The 24,455-nt window shown below is 39.4% G+C and overlaps 2 protein-coding genes across 12 annotated transcripts in view; one reads left to right on the top strand and one right to left on the bottom strand.

Annotated features, from left to right (window-relative positions):
• cep170aa (centrosomal protein 170Aa) overlaps nt 1–15,670 on the bottom strand; it is a 39,761-nt gene extending 24,091 nt beyond the window's left edge. For 8 of the 10 annotated variants that reach the window (XM_070542491.1, XM_015944601.3, XM_070542493.1 and 5 more), the window contains exons 1-3: nt 15,559–15,670; nt 3,688–3,747; nt 3,301–3,440 (exon numbers count right to left, since the gene is read on the bottom strand). In XM_070542491.1, the coding sequence (XP_070398592.1) occupies nt 3,301–3,405 (105 nt within the window). In that variant the 5' untranslated portion in view covers nt 3,406–3,440; nt 3,688–3,747; nt 15,559–15,670. Of the gene's footprint in view, nt 1–3,300; nt 3,441–3,687; nt 3,748–15,551 lie in introns of all 10 variants that reach the window. The other 2 variants (XM_070542489.1, XM_070542490.1) reach the window with 2 other exon arrangements.
• Nucleotides 15,671–17,861: 2,191 nt separating this feature from the next.
• rtkn2 (rhotekin 2) lies at nt 17,862–23,590 on the top strand. Of its 2 annotated transcripts, XM_070542488.1 has the most exons (13): nt 17,862–18,084; nt 19,033–19,232; nt 19,313–19,359; nt 19,453–19,506; nt 19,612–19,729; nt 19,933–20,133; nt 20,620–20,714; nt 21,371–21,477; nt 21,571–21,702; nt 21,997–22,165; nt 22,360–22,467; nt 22,666–22,680; nt 22,810–23,590. In XM_070542488.1, exons 1-13 carry the CDS (start codon nt 17,950–17,952, stop codon nt 23,373–23,375), a joined length of 1,947 nt encoding a protein of 648 aa, XP_070398589.1. In that variant the 5' UTR covers nt 17,862–17,949; the 3' UTR covers nt 23,376–23,590. The 2 variants fall into 2 exon arrangements, with proteins under 2 accessions (XP_070398589.1, XP_070398588.1); XM_070542487.1 differs by having other exon boundaries at nt 17,863–18,084; nt 22,666–23,590.
• Nucleotides 23,591–24,455: the final 865 nt, after the last annotated feature.

Below are 24,455 nucleotides of genomic sequence, written 5' to 3'. Positions count from 1 at the left end.
CTGGATATTATATAGTAAACTCATAAATGCCACAAAAACAAAATCAGAACAGTAAAGGAATAAAATGCCAGACTGGTTTTCTGAAGCTGGCTCGAGGATAAACCGTTTTCAGAAGAAACATAGCAACTTTTTGGTGTCATGATCTCATTCTCAGACAGAAACGTAGTTTTTGGAATTTAATGAATACATCTAGAGCTGAAACGATTCCTCGAGTACCTCGAATAATTCGAGTACAAAAAATCCTCGAGTCAAATTCTCTGCCTCGAGGATTCGTTTAATTCATATTTAATTAATTCATGGCTTTGCAATCGCCCGGAGTCATGTTTCACCCGGACCGAAATAAGTGACGCACATGCCCACTGGACTGCGAGTAGCGAATGTAACTTAACTTTCTCTTAAGCCATGGCGGACAACGTAGACCCCGGTGTAGGGCGAAAAAGACAGAAAATGTCAAAGTTGTGGGACCATTTTTCACGTCGTAAGGTGGAAAACGTAGTCCAGTGTAAATACTGTAAAATGGATTTAGCCTACCACAACACCACATCCTCCATGCTGCAGCACCTGTAAATGTCACGTCTGCAAGCGGACTCGGAGCCTCTACAAGATAATGAATGCATTTTAGCCTGTTTTTCTATATATTCTGCGGACTCTGCGACTTTTTCGTTTGTAGCACTGTTTCAGCTCACACCGTACGTTTGGTAGCAACACGTCGGACTTAAAATGTGCTAAAAAATAGCAGTTTTTACACAACACGTCGGATTTTTTATTGTGTTATTGATGTCTGTTGTCCCTCGGGGTTTCTGCAGGAGGACGCAGGTACTTATGAGCGGCGGAGGAAAACGAAAGAAAGTAAATAAATGTTTTGTGATCAGTATAATTTGACAAAACCACAGCAAACATGCTTTTGGCAATCCTCGTTAGTGTGAGAAAAAAAGTGTGGAAATTAAAACAGACGTGTGTTAATAGGGAAACAGGGGCGAGCTGTTTGCGCCGTGAGCGGTTCTGGTTCTGTTTGGGCCGCAGCCGCTCGCAGCGTTATTCTCCTAGTTTTTGTCTGGCTTGCAGGCTAGCAGATTCTCGCACGAGGGGAAAATCGGCTCAGGTTGTTTACTTATTTTTTGCACAGGCATTTGTTTACTGTGAAGTAAAGTTGAAATGCTGAAGTTATGCAAACTAATTTTGAATAAAACTTGAAGAATAACTGGCAATTGCTTTCTCATTTTAAGAGGTCTTTCATAATTATAACATGCTATTTGATATCAAATCACTTTTATTGTCACGTCACATGTGCAGGTACACTGGTACAGTACATGCGAGTGAAATTCTTGTGTGCGAGCTTCACAGCAACAGAGTTGTGCAAAAATACAGTAATGTAAAAACAAGTAAAATATAAAAATGGCTAATCTAAGTATACAAATGAATAAAGTAAACAATAAGATAAGAGATATAAAATGTACAGAGGTTGGTATGTGCAAAACAGTGGCATTAATGTACAGTATGGAGCGTGTAATGTTGGAACTTGGTGGAGCTCGCGACGAGGCAGCCATACTCGGCGCCATCTTGGCTCATCAATATATGATATAAAGGTTTACAAACACAAAAGGGTAATTTATTAGAGTACTCGATTAATCGAAAAAAAGATTCGATAGAGTACTCGATTACAAAAATATTCGATAGCTGCAGCCCTAAATACATCTCTCATCAATTGATGCCACTCAAATGAAAAACATCCAAAGGAATGCAATGTCGAGGGCTGATGGGTACATTTTTAGGATTCTTGGTTTAAGGTATGTCAAAATTTGAAGTAAGTTTGGTGAACTGAATCACATTTGTGTAAAAAAAATATTATGAAAATGATGAAGTAAAGAAGGCCAAACAATAACATTAGATCAAACACGACAGGAAACCAGCTGAGCTTCCTGTTTTCCCTCATACAGCAGAAAACAAGGGACACAGGCATACAGAACAAAGGTAGAAAACAGAAAACTAAAGAAAACTTTTGCTGAAAACATTTTTTTAGACCTAATGATAGTTTGATTTTCTGAGCGAGTACATATGGAGACACTCACACTCTGTTTATTTGCATCTTAGAGCAAGACTTTAAAGTAATCACTTAAATGTGTCTTAAAACCTATTTACACCACCACTCATTTACTGTGTTTTAACCTAGTAAATGTGCATTTGATCTGATCTTCTGCATGTGAGCCTGCAAGTCTGGGTTTGTGTTTTATTAGGTGCATGACACAGCCAGATTTTCTGTTTAGCCACGTGATGAAGAAGCCCTGGTTTACTGAAGCGGACACGTGGGTATCAACTGCAAGCTGCTTTGGATAAAACCCAAACTCATTAAAAGCCAGATATGATCTGAATTTATCATTTATCGTTCAAGATATCATTATGAGAAGCACAAGAATACAAACCGAAATAAAGGCAGAGCGGAAAACGTTCATGACAGTGAAAACGCTAGAAGGCAGATGCAAAAGGAAGGTTTTTTAAACAACTTGTATGACTCTTCGTAAATTGAAGTCTTTGAAAAAGATTTAAGTGCAAATTAAGGCCGATATTTTTCTATAGCTTTTTAAGTATAAAACATGATGAACTAAAAGAAGTTCATTCCTGTCCAGCAGTGATTTTTTCTGGAAAAGTCAAAGTCTTGAATGTTTCTTTAGACTTTACATCACTGAGCCCAATAAAAACCTGTCCTAATATATTAATAAATCTTCTGCAGCATCGATGTCCTCTCTGTCCACAACTGACTCAGTCAGATAAGATCTAACTCGAGAGGTATCTGCCCCACTGTCTAATAATAGCCCTGTGACCAGAGGTGAACATGAGCACACACATGGCTCTCTGTGGATATATGCACAGCTGTAGGCACATAACACACACACACACACACACACACACACACACACACACACACACACACACACACACACACACACACACACACACACACACACACAAAGTTATGAGTGTAAGTCAAGAGTGTTGTACCTGTTCCGATTTCTAATTCAAGCACTTTTCAAGATGAGCACACACACACACACACACACACACACACACACACACACACACACACACACACACACACACACACACACACACAAAGTTATGAGTGTAAGTCAAGAGTGTTGTACCTGTTCCGATTTCTAATTCAAGCACTTTTCAAGATGAGCACACACACACACACACACACACACACACACACACACACACACACACACACACACACACATATATATATATATATTTTTTTTTTTTAAGCCAGTGGAGAAGTTATGTGTGGAGCACCCTCACCTGTAGCATGAGCTCGCAGTCGTCACGGCCGACAAAGATCATTTCTCGTGGGAGTCGGTGGCGAGTTCCCCCGCTGCTCACCAGGAACCAGGAGGTCACACTCATGTCTGCACTCTGCTGCCACCTCTTGTGCACACCTCCTGAGTCAAAAGCAAACATAATCTGTAGTTTTTAATCCACGAAGCTGCTAATTAGCTGTGGTGGATTACACTATTAAACTACTACCAGAGAACAGAAGATCTCAGTCATATGTAGGACTGCAGTTTATTCAAAACAAAGAATCAAAACAATAAATATTTCCTTTAATTTTTAAAGGTTCAGTAAAATATATTTTGAGAAATAAAATCAGCTCAACAGAAAAGGGTTTTGGTAAATCGTGCTACACACCTCTGGTCCAGGAAGCTGACAGCCGATAGCCCTCTAATGGCACAACACCACTAAGCCATTCTAAAATGGGACAAAAAAGGAGAATTTTTGTATCCGTTCATTTATCCACTGAGGAAGGGCAGAATAAGTAGGCAATCCTGCGATGTGAGACTTCTGTCTAAACCTTGAAATGAACATTAAGCTAGCCGGTAAGGTCCATCCCCTTTTTTTTCTCTGCCCACTCTGATGATTGCCAGATGTTAGAGGAGGAAGTGATGTAGGAATGTTGGCTGGCCTACTCATCGGGACGTTTATTTTCCCTTTTTCCCCTCCTCCTTCTTCACATGAGCTGGCCCCGTTCTAACCGCCCAGGCTCAGAAAAGCTAAACCTAACCGATGTGAAGGTGAAACGTGTGACTGTTAGAGTGGTAAACGAAACCTCTGCAGTCTGACTAACATAACTCTGTGTAAAATACAGCAGCAGTGGTGGCTTCTCATAATTACTTTTTCCACAAGGTCACAAGAATCCAGGAAAAGATTCCCAGAGCCAAGTTAGGAGGCAACAATCAGCATTTTGTTACCTTTATGTTTAGAATTTGCATTATTTTTTATTCCAGAATTCAGCACAAGTTTCACATTTTTTCTAGCGACATTAAAATAACAGGAGCTCTCCTTCATGTGCCAAGAAAAATCCCATCGGAGTGGAAATTAAAGATTATTGAGCTGAGCTCTTGCTCACTTGACCTCTTAAGAACTGGGTATACAAACTCAATAATCCCTTGAGTAAAATCTTAATCAGCTGCACACCTCACTTCCTCACTACCTTGATACAACTGTACTGATACAACTGTATCAACAGCTGTCTGATGTCAATGAATCCCAGCTGCTGCTGCTGAGAATCTAAACTAAATTTATACAGCGGGACAAAAACTCAAAAATGGATTTTTTAGGATTTAAAGGGTATTTTAAGCCCTTTTAAAAAGACACACCAGGCAGGCAAATCAGCGTAATACTGCCGCCACGGCATGTCTTATAAAAATGCCGTGGCGGCATGGCGATGTGGGAATTTAGCTGCATTTGTGCCGCCACGCTTGGTAGTAATATTGCCGCAACACCAGACTTGGGAATGCATATCATGCCTTGTCACAACATTGGGAGGTGTCATGATCACGTGTGGAGTTACTGCTGAGCTTCGGCCAACAACTATACTGAAAATGAAAGTAAACACGGGCCGTAAGTTTTGCTTTTGTAAACAGAATCAGCTGAGATGATACACTGGAGCGATGCAGCGCTCACTCGCAATAAAAAGCAAGTTATGTCCAGGAGGAAACGAAAGTCCACGGTGAAAACCGCCCCTATTCCCCTTTATACCTCCATTGCATAATCTTTTGTAAAAAGGACACGATTGCGCCACATTACCGCCATGGTCTGACCACTTATAAATGACCTAAGGCTCCCTGATGCCATCTTGGCGTTGCAGCAAATCGGCGGCATTGTTTTCTAAGAGAGATTTTAGATACAGCTAAACGTTGGGTTCTCTGTTTGGCTAGGTTAATATCTGCTTCACAAAGCTGTTGTCACATGATAACAATGTGAGGAATAGAGCCCTGCACGGGCCTAAAATCTGAGCCCGTGTCCGGCCCGGCCCGAGGGGGTGGAGCCCCAGCCCGACCCGGCCCGAAAAGGTTTTCAGGATTCTCTGGCCCGGCCCGAGCCCGATTTTTTTTTAACCAGCTAAATGAAAACAAAGTGCGTCAATCCTGACCAATGTGTTAAAAGACGTGCAGGATCCGATCAATTTGTTTTTCCCTCATTTACCGTCACGGAGATGACGGCGCACTGGCTCTGGTGTTAATCAAGTTAAATTTGATCACTTTCCAACAATTTTCACAAGAAAACAGAACAGTTAAAAGCAGGGCTTGAGTTGACCGGATAGTTCCAGAATAGAAAGAATTACCCCGACGCATGCAGACGAACTGACATTTTATTCGTTACACACATCGCAAATGTAGCTAAATCACCCAAGCAAAGATTCCCATCTGAACATCTGAGCTGCTCAGCGCAGCTCGCTGTCAGCGCATATGTGCACAGTGAGCTGAAGTTGTGGAGAGGGGTTGGGAGCGCATCGCAGAACCAGAGCGCATGCGGGAAGGCTCCTCCCACTGAAGCGAGTGTTTTCCAAACCCTGTCGCTCAGAGAGACTTGTCACTTAGAAAATGTTCCCTGATTATGAAACTTTGGCTGAATAGTGCTTGTTCCTGTCTCCAATGTGGCGACACATCCAGGAGGAGAATCCCAGAATCTCTTCAGCTCAGACAGCTTATATTACGCACAAGCGTGACGCGTCAACCCGGTCTCACAGTAAAACCGGGTTGGACCTGTTCAGGTTTACGCAGACAATCTTTACATAGAATTGACTTACAGATATAAAATTAATTCAGTAAAATTTAAAGCATTTTATTTAAATATCCATTCATTATTTTACAAGCACAGAGAGCCGCATCAGATGGATGGAAGAGCCGCGGGTTGTGACATGTTTTCTCCAGGACCAGAGAGGACGCAAACTCAATACATCTCTTTTATTGTGAGGTAATCATTTCTCCAAGTTTTGCGGTTGCGGGCGGGAGTAGACATGCACGCTGCAGGTGCGGGCGGGAGTGTAACACACACGTTGCAGTTGCAGGCAGTAATGGTCAGAAATTCAGCGGGAGCGGGCAGGAGCGGGATGAAGAAAACAGTCCCGCGCAGGGCTCTACTGCTGCGTTTGTGTTTCAATTTTTTTATGAATTCGATTAAAAATAAAGGCGCCCGGCCCGGCCCGTGTCCAAGGTAATTGCACAGTCGTTGGCCCGAAGCCCGGCCGTCGGGCCGGGCCGACCCGAGGGCCTAGGGCTTCAGTGCAGGGCTCTAGTGAGGAAGATAGCAAATATAATGTTTAGAGACCATGCTTGAATATCTCATTACCAAAAACATTCACAGCACCGGTATGTGTGGTTTCCCTCCGGTCTATAACCAAACTGTAACCAGATCATTTGCACGAGTGTGCAGAATGCAAGGTAATTCAGACTGTGGCCAAGGAGCTAGACTATGATGCATACCAGCTTTTATGGTGCCATTAAAAAAAACCTCTTAGTATCACACATGAAAGATGTGGCACAGATGGAAAAGTGCACAGGAAGGTTGGCTGAAGGGGACACAGCTGCAATGGTCTGCTTTAAGTCTGCCTCATAGTATTAATATCACGAGTAGCTCGGAATTAAAAAAAGAACATAAGTTTTGTTTAATCTTTGCATTACGATTGAATTTACTGACAAAGCAACAGGCTGCAAATATGATAAGTCAAATTTAAATAAAAGAAATATTGCATGAACGTGTCTTTCCTTTACATGGGGTTGTTTGAAATGAAATATGAAGCACGACGAGAGGCTAACTATTTGTGGGTGGAATAACAAACGTTCCCTCTTCAGACATTTGCAAAAAACACGCAGTTAGTCAAAGTTTTCACTTATGTTCTGCTCCTCCAGCAGCATTCTTGTTGGGGCTAATATGAAGAAATGGTGACCTCATGTTATTGGCAGGAATTTCTCTGCCTTCAGAGCTGCACTAATACTCCCCCCCCCCCCCCCCACACACACACACACAAAGTAATGAGGAATGAAAGAGCAGGATTATTCCAAGATGACTGAATTCTTTGTCAGTAGGAGATAGCAGTGGAGAGACAGGGAGAATGTAAAACACTTCTCACGAAGGACACTCAGCTTTGTATCCACTGCATGTGTGCAGTAGCTTTTCCTAATTTTTGTACAGCCAATCATCAAAAAATAGGTCAACTATAGTGCAGCTGCAGGGTTGGAAAGTAAAGGGAATGAGTTTTTTTTTGTGGAAAATTATATGTATAAAAAACAAAGGGACACATCTAAAAGCAAAAATCTGAACTGCGGTGTGGTTATTTGTTGTATAATAATGAATGGGTTCTAATGAATAAGCAAAGGACAATCAGACTTGCAGCTACAGGATATTCTAGTTGTCCAGCATGAAGTTACAGAAACAGGCTTCTGTTTTCTCTAACATTTCAAATCCCTTTTCTCTACTTTAAACCAACCAATCACGAGCACTAGCTGAAACACAGGAAGTGATGTCAGTATTTACTGTCATCATCTAATGTGTGGCAATAGGCTGCAGCTTTCCACGTATCATCTGGCGGGAGCGTGTATCCCAGGGTGATGCAACAGAACTCATCTGCTTGTTCTGAACTTCACAGCCATCACCTCTCCCCTATAATCCTAATCTGCATCATGTACAAAGAGAGAAAAGTAGAAGTGGAGAAGAGGAGTTAACTAGAGAGGCAGAGGTGGACGAGCACAGAGAGACGACTCATTCTCTGGTCATGCTCATTTCCACATGGTCTCATGATAAGAGCCATACTTAGCTCCACTGAGGGCAGGGTTGGCTGCTAGCAGAGAAAAATGTCATGTTAGCTGCAATAAAACGTATCTGCAAATGGCTTTAGAATATTTAAATGAATGGAAATAGTTATAGCTCAAGAGAGAAAAACAGCACTGGTTAAACTGAAAATATTTCTGAGATTTCTAAACTAAATCAGCTGAATGATATGAGACAGGAGGAGCCCCGTGGGAGTTTTTTTGACCTCTGAGATGCTCTTGGTGTAAGAAAGTCTACAAACCCTGAGAGGCACAAAGTCCAAAGAAGAGAACCGGTTCTGGACAGACAGACAGACAAAGGCCTCTCTAGTCCCCAGCGGCTTTTCTGCAGATTTACAGACATGAAAGTGAACAGCATCTATTGTTCCTCTTCAAACAACACAAAGAAATACTAGCCAGGGCTCTTCTATGATCTGTTCCAGACATGATTTAGTCAATTAGAAGGGCTATGTTTTGTTGGTCCTGGGGCTTTAGTGTCTTTTTAAAACATAGTTTTGTTCTCTTTAAAGTCTTTCAAACAAGAGATTTGAAATTTCAAACAAAAAGCTGGCTAAAAAATATTAGTGAAAGACTAAAAGTGCAACAATGTTGAAATAAAGTCAATGCAAGCGTGACACGTAGGGCTGTCACAATAATCGCAAGAACAATATATCGCGATATTAAGACACCCACCGCGCTGCATGACGTGCCACCGCAATTACCGCACTTGATTAAATCTCGCGACAGCGCATGCTGAGAGGTAAAGTCCGCGCTGATCGAGGAGATAGTAGGGCACTTTTTTATTTCTGTTAGATGTTGCAGCCAAATTTGCATTTCAAAGTTAAACCTCCTGAATGTTGTTTTTAAGTTCAGTCAGAGAATGCCGTTACTGCCCTTTGATCTGCATTCAATAAAGTGTTAAAAATGGCCATGTATTTTTTTCTAACATTTTTTAAATGTGTAAGCACAATGTTTCAAAGGAAATATTGCCATGAGTTTAGTAATTAACAAACAAATTTGCTAAGTACATAAATTAAAACGGGGTGCAATAATATCGCATATCGCAATATTGAGCTGCCCTGACTCACCGCAGGGAGAATTCCTCAATCGCGACAGCCCTAGTGACACGCATTCATATTGTGAGTGTATAAAGAAAAAACAATGAACTCTGAAGAGTAACTTGACAGTAACGAACAAATATTCTTGTAAAAAAAAATTGAGAGAAAATCGACATTGAGAGAGTAAGCTGATTTGTTATGGTAAACGAGGACGCTTGTTCAGCCTCCAAACACCTCCGGTGTACGAGAACCCAAAGAATAACGAATCCACAGAAATCTATTTGATTCATACACAAACATCTTTGATCCCATACTGCTGAATTCATTTAATGTCTGAAAACGTACAGAATAAATACCAGCAGATGGAAATGCTGCAGCGGATGTGTGCAATGATTGCAGGTGTAACAAAATAGAGTGATGTAACTATCTAGAGTTGTATTTTAATACACTGTAAGTAGATCACTTGTTATAATCAAAAGATGGGCTGTTTTTATCATCAGGGAGTTTAATTAAACACTCTGTATTGACTTTGAGACAAGAAAAGAGAGAGAGTTGGGATCGTTTAAGAATCTTTAATTTCTTAATTATAAATTCTTTACAATCTACCAGGACTAACTCTGTGATGGATGAAAATGGATTTGGATGTTGTGTTGGTGCGTGTGTGTGTGTGGTTGGTTCAGACTCCTTAGGCTGACGTAATTGAATCTGGTAGTCTTTGTTATGACTAGATATCACGAGGCTTATAAAGTGATGACATGAGCTGCTATTTTGCCGTGTACGTACCCAGAATTTTCACTATATGCTTACTTTAATCTGAAGGGACAGGATCAAACCATCCAGAAGTGAGATAATAAATCATTCGTGTCACCAATACACCAAGTCAGCAAAAAATAAATAAAAATGTAGTAACACGTGGCACTTCAAGCTCAATGTGTGTTTTCATGTGGTGTACTGAGACGGCAGAGAAAACTCTCCTATACAGCAAAAATAAATAAATTAATAAAATACCATATGGTGCAGAAAAGCAGCCATGGTTGTCTCATGAACAGTTGGCAAAAAAAACAAAACACCTTCATTTAGCCAGCACGAGTCCTGCCTGCTTCATTGTTATTACCAAACACAACCCAGCACCCCCCACCCTGGCCTTAAGACATAAACCCCCCACATGCTCTGTGACCCATGTGTTCAGACTACCCTGCAGACATACATATGGAAATGTATTAATGTTGACAATTCTGCAGGAACATTACAAAAATAAAGTACGTCAAATAATAAAATGTGAGAAAATAAAGCTATTGTTCTTCTGAACAAAGGAGAGGACACTCAACTTTAAGCAAACACTTATAAGGATAAAAAGCTTAAAAATAAAAAAATACATGACTTATCCACAAAACTATTAAACCACCGCTCAGTCTTCTTCTCTGTGTGTGACTGATTCTCTGAAGTGTGTTTGCATAAAATAAAATAAAAATATGGGGAAAAATACAACTTTCTATAGGCACATTTGCTAATTTAACACAGACGGTGGATAAAAATAGATCACAGCGTGGAAAACCGGACGAAGACGAAACATTTTGTTATATTAATTGTAAGTCAGTTAGACGTGTTAATAAAATCTAATGTTAGAAAAACAATATAAACAAACACTCATTATATCTGTCTTTTAACCCTTTGATGCATAATGGTCACTACAGTGGACAGGTACTCAAAATTGTTATTTATTTGTTTTTGATATTAAGCACAGCTGTTGAAGACTTTATTGCATTTGAGCCCCTCCATTTGGACTTCAGTAAGCCAAGCCAACATATTTCATGCTCAGAATGCACGCTGCCCACTGAAGCGGACATGTAATAAATTATTTGTAAATTATAAAATTTTACAAAAAATATTTGTTGAAATTTGTTTCATTCACACCTAAAGACGAATGAAAAAAATTGTTAAAAAAAATCATGATTGAAGATTTCATAATTCATGCATCAAAGGGTTAAACATTTTACATCAAATTCTACAAAACCCAAACCAAAATCTATTAAATTTGACTTTAATCATAAATTCATAAGTTAAAATCTGAGTTTAAAGACAGTAAACCTTGCAAACATGTGTGTTAAAACAACCATCCTTGAATAAGACTTTTACTGCACATTAGGGACTGATTAGCTCTGCTGAGTGCTCTCATGGTCCTCCACGACTCCTGCTGAGTTGATAATGACCGACTTGTGGCCCTTTTACAGAAACCCTGCCACACTGACTATGGCACCAACATTTATTTTGCCTGGAGCAAGCCTTGGCAACAGATAAAAATAAAATAGTGAACTCTCTCACACTGAAATGTACACCAGTGCTCAAGAGGAGTAGAAAAGTGAAATGTTAGCATAACAGGACAATCAGGGGCAGGTAGAGGGGAACATGAGAACAGAAAACGGCCAAATCAAGATCAATATCTGTAGTGGAAAGCACAGAAAATAATAAAGGAAACTCAGAGGGGAGTTTGGTTTGCTACACCCTAAAACAGATGTGTAGGTTGATCTGTTTTAGTTTTCATTTCATTTTATTTAAGCTAACATGGAAAAAGAAAACTGTGACACACCCTTGATGTTCCATAACAAGGGAGAGGCAGATGACCGGGTTGCTCTAAACTTCTCTTGTTTTCTACTGTGCTTTACTCTTTTTTGGGTTTTTCATAAACCACAAACTTGTCTTTTTACCCTTCGTGGCTCGCTGACTGCCCACCACCAAGTAAACCTATCTGTCTCAGGTAACTCTACAAATGGTCCTACTCTGGCAGATTACAGAAGTGAGATTTACTGCTATTTTTAGCATGACTTTCACCAACAACATGGTTAAAAACATCTTTAATAAGACAAACTGGACTAAGATATCAAGTTACAAGCTACTTTCTGTCGCACGAAATATTCGCTTACCACAGCAGTAAACTGATTTCACTTCCTAGACTTCCTATTTTATACACAATAGCATGAGCAGGCAGGACAATAGTCCCCAAACACATCTGAAATCTCAACTAAAGATAGAAAAGAAAACTAAAGGAAAACAAACTATGAGAAAGCACTGATTTCTGGTTAACTACAACCAAAAATAAGATGTTAAAATCATTACCTCTTTTGCTTATAACATAAAAACTGTTTACCAAATTGCCAAAATGGCACTAATAGCTGTTAGTTTATGTAAGAAAAACCAAACTACACATATAAACAGAATGCAAAACAGGATGCACACTTTTACATAGAGCTGCCACCAAACTGAAAGGCATGTACACAGAACAGAAGCAGACAGGGCTAAAGTCTAAATGGACGTTTTTGCTGCTTCCTCTTTGAGAGGGCAGCAAACGTCCTGTGACACCGACAGTTTTTAGAAACACAACCAACAAAAGAAAAAAATGTGGAAAAATGGAAACAACCTGGATTGTAACATCTTATTATTACTCAAACCTAAAAAAAAATATGAAGGCATCAAACCAACCTAACTTATCTTCAAAGAAGTTCTCCAACAGTTCAGTAATACTGTAGCTTTGAAACTAATATATGTAATTAACAGTTTTTCATCTTCAAGGTTTGACTTAATTCATAAAAGTGTGACAAAAACGGACTCAAAAACAATCACATAAGTTTGTAGTTTGCACAGATAACATTGCTCGAATTAGGGCTGCACAATATATCGTTATCGCGATATCAGCATGCACAATATGCATATCGCAAAGAACAGATACATATCACAATAAATGGTCAGCTCAAATGTTTGCTACACATAATGCATTCTGTCAATCAAAACAGAAGTATCATGTTTTTTTAACAAATCAAATAGAGCTCTTCGTCCATTTGGCCAAATGGGTGGGTTCTCATAGGTTAGATGCCCGCCCCAGAGGTGGACGACACTTAATTTTGATGGTTAGCAAACACCTGAGTTAGGTTTGTCCTGCTCTTTTTGCTGATTCTGCTTTTCCCGGGATCCACTGATCACCTTTTCTTGTTCATTTTCTTTTTCCCTTTCCTCACATCTTTTGCTTTTCTCATTTTTTGCAATTTTTTTAATTTCTTTGTTTTTGATTATTTTTGTTCCTGAGTTAAGTTTTTATTTATTGCAAGTGATATCGTCATTGCAATATTAATCACTGGTTTCGAATATTGCAGGTTTTCCTAATATCGTGCAGCCCTAGCTCGAATTATTATTTGATTCACTGATAAAGTCACTTCCAGAATCAAAACATAATAGGGTTGTGCAATGGCAAGAATTTGGTGATGTGATATAAATCACAATACAGGGTAGAAGATGCGATATACTGGAATACTAAAAGCCAGACAATATTTGTAAGTTTTAAAACTTAATTTAATTGGAAAACTAGGCCAGACGGTTCCTAAACACATCCAGTGACATCATGAGATTTTGCTCTGTCAGAAGGAAGGTGGTAAAACTGCTGCCACACAGCAGTCGAAGTTTGAATTGCACCACGCAAAAGAAAATATCTGCATCTAACCACTTCTTTCCAACTAATGTGAAAGCGATTGCATAACGTAATAGCTGCATTTTACCCACAATCCTGGTTGGAAATGGGATCAAAAGCGTTCCACACAGATGATCTATGAGGTCACAATATCACAGGAGTATTACAACCCCACGCGTGACTACAGAAGTCCATACATAATAATAAGCAAGGAGAAAGAGAGCTGCATGTATAAAAACATGTATGTGGTTTATTTTCTATTCTGTTTACATCAGCTATGGGGTCTCTAACAGGAAAGGACGTACTTTTACCTGCATGTGACTTTTATTTTGAAAGTTTTCAGATGTTTTACACTGCTTTTGTGTTTGACTTCCTGTCTTGCGCGATCTAAACTGCAGAGTTTGACGTGTTTTGGAAGCATATTGTGAAACGCAATGATAGTGTCCCCTCGCTTCTTGGGTGCGTCCAAAAGTTACACTTTGCTGCCGGTGGAAAGGAACTCATCCACTATAACCGCGGCTAATTGCAGCTAATGCTTTCACACACAGTGGAAAGAAGGGGTGAATTCTCACAACAAAAATGACTAGTGGTGCACCAATATGAAATTTTGAGCCGATACCGCTATTCAATATTAATATAACTGTAATGGCCAATAACCGATATTTGCTGATAACAATACACTGACATTAATGCTTCTAAAATCAACAGATTTTGTATAAAATGAAAATTATTAAAGCTGAATTTACATTATTATGTACACACACCACACACATTTATGCTTCTCACCACACACATTTATGCTTCTGAGATGATTACAATCACTGTCACATGACTAAACAAATACACATCACCCCTCTCACCCTCTGAAACAGATAAACAAATGGAAACAAGATGGAAAAAATATTGGTTGTTAATATTGGCCCAGTTTTATTTATCGGACCGATATGTTAAAAAAGATTAACATCTGCCAGTACTGATATTGATGCTGATATATTGTGCATCCCTAAAAATGATACATGGCTTTTAAATATCAACTCAGTATCATAATGATAAATATCGTGATTTTTCAATGTATCAATATTTTCTTACATCCCTTACATGTAAATTAGCTTTAACTTTCTAAAGAGGTAGGTTGTGTTTGTTTTTCGAAAAGTTTTACATCTGATGTGATGATGACTGCAAAAATCAAAGTGAACACAAAGAGAGCGGATGTATGTAGGCCAGATACATCTGCCCCATGAAAACAAAGCCACCAAAGAAGGGGTGGGGGTCCGACATCGGGAAACACTCTGCAGATGTATTATAAACTGTAGGTATTAAATTAACCCCTTAAACACCGTACACATTCAGACTCAAATAAGGCACCAGAGCTAGTCGGTTTCCACAAGGATAAACAAAGCGCTCAGTGTGAACGACCTTCATTGACGTGCATCTTGTCTCGGTACCCAGAAAAGCTGCAGGATGCGGTCAGTAGAGAGAAAAGGGTAGGTCAGAAGTATGGGCTAGCACCGAACTGAATAAAAGCGGTGAGAGGGAACAAACGTGTCCAGTATTTTAACAGAGGAAACGAAGCGAGCTTGAGCCGCTTTTACAAAGGTGGAGCAGGCATGTTCATGCTGCAGCTCACAATAGCAGCCATCCAGTTAGCCAACAGTCAGACCAGCATGTTTAGCTGTTAACACACATCAGGATATAACATAGTAGTGTCCATCCGTTTGCATTAAGATTTATTAATGAAAGTAAGCTGCTCTAAAATATGTCACCGCAAAAAAATTCAAAATTCAGCTCCAATGACATCAAGGGCTGTGCAGCTGCAAAGCTGAAAAACGACTCATTTTTTTTAATATATATTGTTTAGCCGAAAACTTCACTCGAGCAACGGTCGACAACTAAGCTTAACCACTTTTGAGCGACACCCTCCTGTCTTTAAACAAACTGAAGCCAACTCACATCTTACCCCTTTTCTTTATGTTGTTTTTGCGATGAGAAGCTGCTGAAGGTGTGTGTAGAGCCCAGCCCTGCCTTCTATGCGCTGGCCTTCTCTTCCTCCGTTGCTCCGGCAATAAGCTACTCCCTGAAAAATAACGGAACACCGCGAGAGACCTATTGCAGCTTCCGGTTAAAATTTTCAAATTAAAACTCCGATGATGCAATTTGTGGAGCCTTGAATTGAAGGAACGTGTAAAAATGTGTTGTGTATGACTCTTGTGAAAAACTTTACATTTTATTAATTAGACAGAGCAGTTTGTTTGCTGTACACATGTCTTAAAATGATCATTTATAGTTTACAGTACTTGAAACACAGAAAGACGTAAAGGCCAAGGATTTGATTTATTACACTTTAGTTGTAACCCCCCTATAGACTTATGCGATCAATTCATATCAAACCACTTCTGCCCTACCAGAGTGTGAGATATATCGTGCTTTCATCAAGAAACTACCATATCCAGTCCTATGCCCTCTGGTGGAGAATCTTCAAGTGGCAATGACAATTTCAAATGCGTTTTACATATGTATTAGGCCTATTTTTTGTTTTTGCTCAAACATTTTTCTGTCTTTATCTCCAATGGGACCACTGCAATTTTATTATGTTCTAGTAGCATAATGACATTTAAAATCCTATGCCTCAGGTTAACTAGTCCAGTTTTAAGCAGACGATTTTAAAAGAATGATTGATTTCATCAGTAATCACTCTCAGATATCAACTTTATTTCCACCCCCACCCTCAGTCTGCATGAACTCAACACCAACAAAAGCTGATTCACATTTAGCATTTAAATTGTTTTTGCTTCTGGACCCATAATTTTCAAGTTTTTTGAAAATGTGTTGCCTATGTTTCAATATGAATGGGAATCATCCAGATGTGGTATCTGAAGTTAAGCGTTATACAAGTAAATGCAAATGAGAGACACTTAAATCAAAACAAAATTATTAGAATCTTTTGGTATTATGATATACATGTGCAAAAAATTCATTGTTAAAAATAAAACAGTGACTAGTATCTGCATATGATTGGGGAAATTTTGCTTGTAAAGTGCATGTTTTGTAATTCAGGCTTGTTGGTCATTTAAGCACAAGATTTAGTTTTTGTACATCTTTATGCAATGTCAATTTAAGCAGGAACTGGTTAGATACGCTATTATTAGTTAAAGTAGAATCACAAAAATTGATATTTGTATTAAAACTATTTGAAATGTTTTTATTTGATGTCAAGTTTAGTATTTCTTCTCAAGTGTGAAAATATTTTTAAAATGACTGTCACCTTTAAAACACAGTAGAGTAGCCTAATCAACAGCAGATGCAATAACTTTCTAAAGTAAAAAAAAAACTGATGGGAAAAAAATCTGAACTGAAGAGCTGAATGGAAAACAACCTTAATAGATGGTAAAATAGCTTACATCACTGACCACAACATGGGTAAATCATGGCATTACGTTGTGAATTTATCCCTTTGAATTTTCATCGTATGTTATTTTATTTTGAAACTTAGAATAGTAATTTCCCGGGTTTAAAGGGTTTCTCAGGCAAACTTGACACAATCCATCCTCAGCAGCGCTTGAGTCTACGCTCCACCGTGGATGCTTCCAACTCAGAAGCAATGTCCGCCAGAACCGGGTGGGCGGGTTTCCTGGACTCACCGGTCACGCTCAGAGGTCTTTTGTTGCTGCAGCACCACCTGGGATGCAGCACAGCAGGCAAATACGAGGCTTGGTCGCATTAATATGAAAGAAGGCAGATTTAATTGCTACATGATGTACAAATTAAACGAATAAGAAACTAACAGGGGTATCAAGCTAAAAGAGAGATGTACAAAAAGGATGCATCACTTTAAATAAATATTAATGTGTACAAGTGCATAGCAAAACTTAGGGGTTAGATATTATTAGTGAACAAAAAAGTTGACATGCTTAAATATTAAACATAGTCAAAAGAAATCCACCAGTAGTTGGTATATTTGGACCAAAATGACAAATAAGAGCACAGTGTGGGTAAAATTAATAATATTTCAAAATAGTTTTTGTCCAGCATGATGTAATGACGCTCCTCCCCATCCACGTGGGCGCGCTGGATTTTGCATCCGCAGAACGGCTGACACTTCCTTTATCCAACTGTGTGTTTTCAGATTGAAACCCAATTTTACATTATATTTTCTTTCAGAATTGTTATCTGTATAGTTTCAACTGGAACGCAGATTACTGGGATTTGCGCGGTCTTTGTCGAGCACTTGTTTTGTTAACTCCGGTACAACTTGTAGCATAAATCAAGCACACCCACGTCCGTTTGAAGGGGCGTTAGAAATCTGAGCAGGAATGAATGTGCAGCTTCGAGCAGCGAATGGACGAGAAAAATGGACAACCCGCGGGATGTTCAAACTTCCAAACGAAGTGGTAGCTCCAAGTCTTTGTTATCTGATGGCTCCGCTGTGGCTATGGAGATTAAACGAAAGAAAATACGACAGAGTGCCTTATTCCTTCAGACAGAGGTAAACATAAATTATATTTAACGTAAGAACTGAATTAGCTAGCTAGTCAGTTGACGTCCGAGGGGCAAAGTGCAGCGATTTACAAAGCAAAACAGTTACTACGCTTCATGGTTTGATCGGCAGGAATAGAATGAGTAAACTATTAAAATTACGTACATATAAACATTTTTTTCTTACTTATTTTTATCACTTTTGACAATTTGCAGTTTCAACTATCCAGGAAGTTTCACCTGAAACCAGATTCATGCCGTCTACTTTAAGCTTTTGTAAAGCATTTGGTAATTGAAACTAATGCAATTTTAGGCTAATAATGTAAAAAAAAAAAAAAAAAAACTACGTAGAAATCTGATGCAGTTGCTTGTAGAAGACACAAATGCTCTGATTGTTGTGAAGCAGCAGGTATATGTTTTGATGTTTATGTCCATATAATTAAAACCTGTAATTAAACTTTACGTCAGCTCTTGTGCTATTTAACAAGCTGGCTTACTGTAATGATTATAACATTTTAGCTAGAATATTCTCATATTACTTTGCCACAAACATTGATTCTTATCTTTCATACATTTTATGTTTATTATTAACAAGCTAACCCTACCTGCTAACTGTTTGCATCCATCAAAATGCCTCTTTCTATTATTATTCATTCAGAATAAAAACTTTTCCCCCTCATACATAAACATAAACTAGTATCAACTGTTTAATAAGTGTTAAAATAGTTTTATAGTGACAGGATTTAAAGGGTAAAGCACACACAATTGTTCCATCAAGTTTTATTTAGATAAAATAAAAAAACTTCCAAAGTTACTTATAATTTATCTGCATCTCTGTGCCTATCCTGTTGATCTGTGTTCTAGGAAACAACATGAAACCTAAAAGTTAGTGTTGGGAGTTGTTTCATTCATTCATGTGTAAATGTGTTGGTATTCCTTTTTTCCCTTGTCCTTGAAGAACACTGACATACAAGAAAAGCTTGACTTTGAGATGCGGATGCGTGAGGGAGCCTACAAGCTGCTGCTCGCTTGCAGTAAAAGAGAACAGGTTCTTAACGCTTCCAAGAACCTGCTGACCTGCAATGCCAGAATAAAGGCTTACCTCACACAGCTGCAGAGAGAAAAAGAAGGGCACGACATGATGGCAACAGACAAAAGGTAAAGCCTATAGAGCTTGCTTTGGTTTTATTCACAAAGTTATTATGCAAATGTCACAATATTTCACAAATGCACCGCAGGCTTGCAGATGGTCGTTTGCCATGCCATGGGACCATTGCAGTGACTGGTAAGAATAGTTTCTAATTATACATTAACTCAGAAATTTTGGCCTTTTCTTAAGTAAATAAAATGCCCCCTCACCCCCCCCCCCCCAATGAAGGTCTGCGTCTTCCTCTGATGTGGAGGGATTCAGACCACTTCAATAACAGAGGGAGTAGGTTTCATTTTCTGTTGCTAACATCCATGACAATCATACATCTGCTTTCATTCTATATTTCGATACCTCCTGTATCATTAACACATCCCGTGTGTTTGGTAGGCTCCCGGCGGGTGGCGGTGTTCTGTCTGATGCAGATTGGCTCTGATGTGTTTGACACTGAGATGGTCGTGGTTGACAGATCTATCACAGACATCTGCTTTGATGGAGTCACCCTCTTGTAAATATGTTTTATTTGCATAATTTAGTCAAAACTGATGCACTTTCTTTTTAATGAATGCCTAGGTGTGTATCCTTTCCAAGACATGATTTAATATGCCATCTTTCTTCCAGTAAACATTGATCATCTGATGTGAGGGATGTTACTGTTCACACACGGATTGTGTATAGTTTTTGTGTTTTGATTTGAATTCTTGCCCTTAGTAAGAATGTAGATCCTGAGTTTGACCTCAGAGTGGAGCTGTGGAGCTGTGCCCTGGAGGAAGAGCTCACTTTAGTAAACACACCAAAGAAATTGGCAAAGAAGCTCCGCAACTCTTTTGGAAAGAACTCTGGAAAGAAGCTCTGCACCCTGCTGGACACTCCAGATCCTGACACTTTCCTGCATAACAACCCGATACCCCCGTATGTATGGTGTCATCCTCCACTGTCTCTTGGCTCTCTGGGATTTTTTTGCCATCTGGAACTCATTTGGGGATGCACGTGAACGCTTTGGGAGGGTTTTTAATCAACAAATCACGTTTAGTGTGTGTTTGAATGAGGCTTAAATAAATATTTGTAGTTGTGGATACTTCTATGTTTAGCCCTCAGATGCTCGTGGATTACATCGTGCCAGTAAATCCAGCCAGAGGACTGCACTTGTGAAGTTCTCACATAATTAATTCTGAGATAAAAAGCTTGTTCATGGAGTTTTGGAAAATAAATCTACAAGTAATTCATATGCATCATTTAGCCTTTATTAGGAAAAGAAAGTTTACCCCATAAAATAGAATAAAATCACAGGTTATGTGAACATTAATGGATCAGAGCAGGAAGTTCTGTTGTAGTTAAAGGAATTATTGGTTCAGATTTTTATGCTTGAGGAGTGATGATCTGTTAATTTGTGAACAGTGGAGCCAAATACAGCCTGCTGGCCTACACAACACTGGGTCTGCCTGATGCTGATGGCAGCTTTCAGTCTCACTCACTCATCGTCTACCAGAACGGTAAGAAGCAAGCATACTTCTGGTGATTTTATTTTATTTTAGTCAAATTAAAAGTTAAAGATTGTTACAAAAATGTTTAAATTGCAGTAAAGTTTGTATTTATTTTATTCAGTGTGGTTTGTTCATTGATATAATGTAGGTGTGCAGGTTTTTGTTGGTTTTTTTTGCAGCAAATATGCGCTCTGAGACAAAATTTTACTACATATTTTTTTAGGCCAGGCGGTTCCAAATGTTTTAGCTTCTGATTTAAAATAAATTAAAATAAAAACATCTTCAAAGACTCAGGAACCCAAATATTGATAGAATTATGCAAAATTAGCTAAAAAATAATTAAACTTTATTAAAGTACTTTTATTTTTTATGGCTATTTATAATAACAATATTCTATTAGGAATCATTTTTCAACCTTTCAATTTATTTACAGATTTCATATAACAAACCCAGTCTTGATGTCTCACGACTCACATTGGGGTCCCGACCCAGACTTTTAGAACCACTGTTTTAATATTTATGTTTTCCATCACTTTCATGACATCATTTACACGATTTACAGTTTTGTTTAGATTGAAGTTTTAAGTCAAACAAATATTTGCCGACCTTTTTTATTAATGAATCTTTTGCTTTTTGATTCTCATCGCGGTTCTTCATCCTGACAGCCGATTGGTCATCTTGGCTCCCTCTTTATGGCAACCTCTGCTGCCGGTTTGTGGCGCAGCCGGCTTGTATGACACAGAGCATGATGTGTGGCTATTTGAGTCAGAAGGTGTGTTGGCAGCTGCCCTCATTCCCACGAGCACCATGACGGCTTCAGTTTAGATTACAGTTGCTCTGTTTTTGTTTCTCTGCTGACTTGCAGCAAACCGTGGAGGGGGTGAACCGCTGCTGCAGCCTTTACTGCGTGCTGAGCGCCGGCTCTTTGTCCTGTTACTTCACTCCAGAGGAAATTGATGCTAAAGTGCGACCTGCTTTGAATGTCCCCATCAATCAGGTAACAGAGAGAAATATGAATCAGTTCTATAAGCAGAAAAGATAACCACCAAGACATTATTATCAGTTTTTGATTATTATTGGCTAAAATCTCACTTTGGCTTTTCCTCTAAAATTTTCAGACTAGACAAAATCCAAAATGTCCCATTCACTAAGATCCTGCTTGCGTCTTTGCACTTTGCTGTTGAACTTATATGTTTTCTGCCAAATCAGCAGCGATTTCAGTGCTTTATCTCACAGACATTTGATTTATAGCAACTAATTCACAGTTTATTATGCTTTGTTGTTTTAACAGGAGACTCGGATCCACGTGGTAGATAAAAAGTCAGCAGGACACAAGTCCAAGACTTTGTCCATCATCAACCCTTCTTCTGATGGGTCACAGACCATCATCTTCACTGCAGACACCAGGAACGAGCTGGAGGACTGGCTGGACGCCCTCCACCAGCACCTTTATGATCAGAGTGAGCCATGTTTTAAAATATTTGGGTAGCATGTTTTTTTGTGTGTTTGTGATACAATTTAGCATAAAAGTAGATTGGAGTGTGTGTGTGGAGCAGAATTGGCTGCTGCTGATATTTAGCTAAAATTCTCCCAGCAGGACTGAGCAGAATAACCTTTATCACCATCTCTCGTGTCCAACCTTGTTTATGACCAGACCAGTGGCTGCACTGCTGTGACCGGCTAATGAAAATTGAGGTTGCATCGCCACGGAAACCATCGCTCTTCCTCACCAAGCAGGCAGACTCTGTTTACAATGACCTCAGTGAGTAAAATAATTTGAATTAGTGGTTGAGAGGAGTTAGAAGGAAGTTGATGGTTTTATAGGATCATCATCATTTAGCTAATTAGCCACATGCAGCGTGTCTGTCATTCCAAAGATGATGCAAAAATACTTTCACTGTAGGAGTGGATATTAGTTGTTGTTATATTTCAGTTCTTGTTGATTTTCTGCATTTTTCAGGTATAACCTCACCTGGTAAGTTTCAGGGCATTACAGATATCATCCACAGCAAAATTGAGGAAACAGATGGTCACTTCCTTCTTGGTCAAGAAGAGAAGAAGGAGGCCCCTAACTGGTCCTCTCTGTTTGATGGATCCCACTCAGTGTTGGTGGAGAAGAGTGTTCTGTCTCCGAGCAAAACTTCCACCTCATGTTCAAGACCTAACCTCAACAACAGCTCTACACCCCTCAGTAACAAGAGGCGACGCGCTCCACAGCCTCCTTCTGACATAAAGCCTCATACTCCCCCTACCCGTCCAGCCAGACCTCCCCTCCCTGCTCCTCTGCATCCTCACCCTCTTCCTCTAAACAAGGAGAAGGAGAACTCTGGCTCTTGTGTTTCATGTCCAGCCACACGGTCCAGAACAGGCAGACCTTCGCTAGATGCAAAGTTTTCTTCCATCATCCAGCAGCTCCAGAGGAACAACGCTGGAGGAGCAGCAGCCCTCAGCCGAAGAAACGCTCCTCTGGCCGTCGTCGATGTCCATTCCCAGGGTCCGCCACAGCCCTCGCTCCAGGAGTCAGAATACCAAAGCCACGACTCCCAGACACTCCAGGACACGACTGATCAAGGTTTTGTCAGAGCCTTTGCTGGTTCCGGTCCCGTTCCTCCTCCTCGCAGCAAACTGAGGAAGTCCTTCAGAGAGAGAATGAACCTTAAAGCTCTGTAATCCTAATCTTACCGCACCACTAACACATATAATCATAAATTAACCTGAGCCGAGTAACCTTATAGATATCACACTTTTATCAGACTATACTCGTAACAGACTGGCTTTTTGCTAGATCTATAATTTCAGTGGAAATACTTTTAAAAGTTTACTTGCAAAATTGTGTGAATTTTTAATGTTACTCTAATGTTTACATTCTAACTACAACCTTAAAGCTGAGGATTGAGTTTACAGCAGGTGGAAATGTGTAAACCCCAGCCCAAAGCTACGTATCTGTGCACTTAAAGCAAACTATTGTCAGAAATCATACAAACCACACCAATCTCCAAAGAAAGTAAGCATCTGGTGAATATAGGTGTAAATCTGAAATGTGTTGGGGGGGGGAAAATACCCAGATCTTTCAGTTTTGTTTAGGATTAGTAGGTTTTGAGCCGTCCCTCAGATGCCATATAATTGTGTGTTTAGGAAGTAGTGAGCTTCACAAAAGCTCACCAAAACATATTCTTGAAACTTTTAGGGTATTCTAACACTCCATATATCTATCCTGGTCACATATTTATGTATACATAAAAGAAAAACTCCCTTTGACATTTAATATCACTATTTCAGTTCTGTTCTGGTGCATCTGCTGCTGTACGCTGCCTTGAGCACCCTCTACGATCAATCCAATGAAAACAGAAAGATGTATTTTTCCCTTCGCCACTAGAACATGAACTGAAAGAAAAGAGCCTCTGCAGAAGCACTCAGATTAAAATTGATCCATTGGCTAACGGCAAACAAGTCATTACTTTTGGAGCCACCGACATGGTCCACTTACTGTGACGTCTTTATGACCACTAAAGCTCATTTTAAAGAAACACAATTTCAGGAGCAATTGAAAATACTAATGTAACTTCCCTATTCCCTCGGAGATCTTTTAATAGAGTGACCTTGTTTTTTAGTGGCTGCACAGTACGTCTAACATAATTTAACCTAGCAGCCAATAAATGCACTGGACATAATTGAATGAATGGGTCTTTTGAGTGGCCTAAATAATGAATGCCCTTGTGTATTTGTTTTGAACATAGCCAGCACTGCCAG

The sequence above is a fragment of the Nothobranchius furzeri genome, chromosome 12, assembly GCF_043380555.1.
Source record: "Nothobranchius furzeri strain GRZ-AD chromosome 12, NfurGRZ-RIMD1, whole genome shotgun sequence".
Taxonomy (NCBI): domain Eukaryota; kingdom Metazoa; phylum Chordata; class Actinopteri; order Cyprinodontiformes; family Nothobranchiidae; genus Nothobranchius; species Nothobranchius furzeri.
Note: the sequence above shows the minus strand (reverse complement) of the source record. Positions and strands in the feature narration are given on the sequence as shown.